We start from the raw sequence: 4,706 nt of genomic DNA, 5'->3' as shown, positions 1-4,706 counted from the left end.
TTCTAGGAATTTGTATAAAAACTTTGTAATGACTTAGTTATTGGCCAACCTAGAAAAAATCAAGTAATAGATCATTTTGCAATGGTGAATGGCATGCTAGAAATTCTTCTGAAAACTTCGCAATGACTTAACTATCTGTTAATCCATAAAAATGGACTGATGGGTCATTTAGCAATTGTAGATAGCATACTAAAACTTCATATGAAAACTTTACAATGACTTAATTATCTGTTAATCAATAAAATATATTTATAAACTAATAGATCATTTTGCAATTGTTAATAGCGTACTAGAACTTCATAAAAATTTCATAATGATTTAATTACCTGTTAGTCCATAAATTCTCCACAAATTTAAAGTGTGTAATGCTATAGGATAGCCACTCTTTCTTGCATCTATCTTCAAAATTCAGAAATATAAATCTCTTTTTCTACATTTATATGAAGTTAATTCCTACTACAGAAATCCAACAGCTTGGATCAGCAACATTTTGTCCGGCTAGTTCATATATGAGGTTCCACTTTATACAGTCATCGATAGGATTTAATCGGCATATTTAGATAGCATGGGTTTTCTCGCCTATATCCTTTTCTTCACCACAGTTATAACGTTTTCAAACCTTCCGGTGGAAGCACAGACAGTAGGTTTGTATCGAAATTTTGCAGGACCGACTTTATTAATTCAAAAGCAAGTTATTGACTGTTTAATCTCGACAAAATTGAATATTTGCTTTGCTATTTTCATTTTTTAGTATTAATAGAATTAAAGATGGATTACTTTTAAATTATCTATTTCAAACAAACTGGTAACGTATATGATTTTCTAGTCTAATATTCTTTGGGCATGATTTTGTTCTTTCCAGAATGTGATCGACCGCTTGGTCTAAGGGATGGCGCTATTAAAAATAGTCAACTATTTAGTTCTGGTCCAACTACATCGGGCGTTGCCGCACAGTACGCTCGATTATTTTCCAGTAGTGCATGGTGTATAATGTCTTCGCAATTCGTTGCCGGTTCGCATTATTTGCAAATCGATTTTTTACAAGCAGTCAACGTAACAGCTATCGAAGCTCAAGGTCAATCAAGATCAGGAGCAACATCCTATTACACTCAATATTGTTCAACTGCCGAGACTTCCTCTTGCCAATTTATATTGGAAAACGGAGGCCCCAAGGTTATATACCAGTCTTTGAATTATATTTGATGACTCAACTAGTAAAATGATTTACGTTATACGATTATAATTCCAGAGACTAAAATATATACATAAAATAATGAAGCACCAATAGCTTAATCAAGATAGCAAAAAGATAAAAAATTACTCTTCTGCTAGGATACGCATGTAAATATTGAATTTCTATCATTTGCTAGGAATTTATAGGCAGGGCTGATGGAGAAGAAAGTATTTTAACAAGATTGCCTAACCGAGTGCTTACTCGTTATATACGTATTTATCCTTTACAATTTGTAAACAATCCTTGTATGAGATTAGAAATTTATGGTTGCTCAGCGATTGATTTTACTCCTGCGCCTGCAACGACAGATGGTAGGTTCAATAGTGTTCGAAAGCGCTAATTAAACATTTCAATATCTGCTCGTTGCTACTCATGAAATAGTTGCCTAGTTCTGCTAACAATATTACTCACGATTCATATTCTCTCGGTACGCTAATCATTATTACGTTATTAAACTGGGATCACTTTCAACAGCGCCATGCAATGTATCACTTGGGATGAGCGACGCTAGAATCAATGATAGTCAAATCTATGGAGAAGGGGAAACTTTTATCTCAACAACTCCAAAATTTGCTCGACTGAAACGCGCAAGTGCTTGGTGTATTCGCCCAAATTACTTCCAACCTGGAAAAGATTATCTTGAAATAGATTTATTAAGAAATGCAACATTAACTGCTATCGCGGCACAAGGTCAATCCAATTCCGGAGTAAGCATGTTTCAAATGATGTTCTCTATTGATATACCAGAAATCTCTTGGAAAAATTATACAGCCATTAATTCGACGAAGCCGGAGGTAAATGCGAAGATAATTGAAGATAATTGCTCAATATTTAGAATAATGTATAAGAAATGAATTGCTATCAAAACTTTATCAAAAGCCTACGTTTCAAAATATTTTTATTCCAATAATTTAGAAAATCATAACCTACCCATTTAACATATCTAAAATGACCAATCTATTTATTATTATATTATTACTAGAAAGATAAATAGAGCTCTATACAATTGAGATGAAATGGTTTTCATCCTTGATTTTTGCAATCAACAAAGTCGAAATTTGAGTTATTAAAATAGTAAAAATTTGTAACTTGACGGAAAGTGGTCAATATTGCCTTTATCCTTCAAAATAAATTTCATGATGAGTCCATTTGTTGCAGAACAATCCACTTTTCATTCCCTCATAAGGTAGTGGAAAATGACTAGAATAAACCGGATAATCAATAATCAACTTCAATTCTGAAGCATTAATCCAACTCAAAATCTGAGTTATTAAAACTGAGCAAATCTACGACGAGATACAAGATCAGATAAACAACATGTTTAACCTTAAAAGTATCGTTTATTAATAAAGCGTTTGACAAGAGAAGAATTCACTTTTCTTACCTTATAATAACAGTCGAGTCGAGAGTGGCTAAGATAATCCGGATAATCGATTTCGTCTCCAAGATAGCAGTTTTATATTAACTAACAGTTATATTAAGGCATTACACAAAAGCATCAACTTATGTAGCTGTTTACTGCGGCCTTTCACGCACATAGTACGTTTACTTTAAGTAGACCGTTTTATCATCAGCAATCGTGGAATTACCTTATAAGTGTAGCAGACCATTCTACTTCTTAATGTTACCGTACTTCAATTACGAGTGTAATTAGCTGAAAGCACTACACAGATCAATGATAGGAAAGAGCATAAGAGATAATTTAAAATGGATCAGGTGCTATATTATTTCAACTAATAACATCAATGATATCATAAAATGAGCAAATAAAATATCGTTTACTACAGTTTTCAGTTGTATTTTGCTCACTTATTAAAACAAAAATATCTTATCTTAGATATATTTTATATGTAATTGAATCAGAAATAACTAGAATTTACAATATATGCATTATTCTAGAACTTCGCTGGTGGAATCACAAGAAGAGATATCAAAACCCATAACCTAAAGGAGGCTTTTCACGCTAGAAGGCTTAGGATCTACCCATTGCAATATATATCAGCGCCTTGTATGAGATTAGAACTTTATGGTTGCCCCTTGTACTAATTATTTCTAGCACTGGAAAATTTTAGATTATATGAACACAATCTAACTCCAATTTTAACTTTAAAATCTAGTAATTAAGAAAACCAAAATGCAATAAATCATAGTAATCTAATTTCTGCTTAGAATTAGGGATAATTATAGTGCTAGTTAAAATGCATAAATTAGTATTATGAAATTTCATCCAAATAATTAATGAATTTATTGATTTCTAGGTATATCCTTTTATTGTCTTAATTAATGAAAGTCATTCTAAATTTGCTAGAAATATGTAACCGATTCATTAGTATGTCTTCAATGCACTTACTGACCTATCATCATCTGTATCGATTGGGCATATCTCCTTGTATTATAGACTCGTATTTACCAAATAAAAAATTTCAGCGACGCATTTTTAAACTATTTTATTCCAGAAATGTTGATGATACTTGCAAAGATCTTAATGGAATAAGTATAGCTAAAGATAATGTCACAAACTAGCTTCGTGACAAGGATAACGTAAAACAAATCTCTAAATCAATAAAATCTGCGGATTCAGTATCCCTACTCACAAGAATTTAGACGCATTTAATTCTATGTTAAACTCCACTAGACAATTGAGTACTACTTTATTCAACTATCTGACGCGCTTATATACCCTTCTACAGCAGCTAACATTCATGAGTCATCTTATAAAAATACTAAGGTGAGAACATCTACTAACGAATTTTTCACAGTCGGACTACAATATGTCCATTCACTAAATCATTTCAGTGCACATTACAGCACAGCATAAAATTTACAGTAACACATTTATAATTAGAGTGTAGTGTAACTTAGTATTGTGATTGTAGACTGTTAGCCATGTGTAGTATAATGTACGGTATACTGTATATTTATCCTAAGAGATATTCGGCAGCTATAACTATAGACTGTAGTGGTGTAGACTCTATGCTAGAGTACAGATGACCATGTACACTAAAGTGTTAAGTTACTAATAAGGCTATAGGTAAAAATGGAACTGTAAATCATAAATTAGGATATGGTTAATTCATTATGCTTGGACTGGTGTGAATAATGTCTACGTAAGTACTGTAGTCGTATCCATATTGGATTAATGATGGTCCGCAGTAGAACAGTCTTACTAAGAATAATTTAACTATGTGTAAAATAAGGTAAAAGGTTACCATGCGGATTGTAGCTGCGAATGCTACGAAAAGTATAAAAGCATGCAACGTTAGATTATTCTATTAGTTCGTTGTAGAAGTCTTTAGTAGTAGTATTCGGCTAGAGTAGAGCTGTGTGTAGTTATTCTTTGTATAAGATTCAATAAAGCCCTTATCTTTCTAAAAATTTGGAATTTCATGATTGGTTTATATCACATAGAGTAATTCCTATTGTAAGTAACTAGTTGTAATATATTATCACTATATTACATTGATCAAATTTA

General features: G+C 32.0%; 1 protein-coding gene across 1 annotated transcript; it reads left to right on the top strand.

Moving 5' to 3' along the window:
• Positions 1 to 565: 565 nt before the first annotated feature.
• TRIADDRAFT_61882 (uncharacterized protein) lies at positions 566 to 3,280 on the top strand (the record flags this gene model as incomplete). The annotated part of the gene is made up of 5 exons (XM_002117819.1): positions 566 to 644; positions 863 to 1,173; positions 1,371 to 1,545; positions 1,709 to 2,028; positions 3,134 to 3,280. The coding sequence occupies 5 exons, from the start codon at positions 566 to 568 to the stop codon at positions 3,278 to 3,280; spliced, it is 1,032 nt and encodes a 343-aa protein (XP_002117855.1).
• Positions 3,281 to 4,706: the final 1,426 nt, after the last annotated feature.

This window comes from Trichoplax adhaerens, genomic scaffold, assembly GCF_000150275.1.
Source record: "Trichoplax adhaerens TRIADscaffold_30 genomic scaffold, whole genome shotgun sequence".
Classification (NCBI taxonomy): domain Eukaryota; kingdom Metazoa; phylum Placozoa; class Uniplacotomia; order Trichoplacea; family Trichoplacidae; genus Trichoplax; species Trichoplax adhaerens.
Note: the sequence above shows the minus strand (reverse complement) of the source record. Positions and strands in the feature narration are given on the sequence as shown.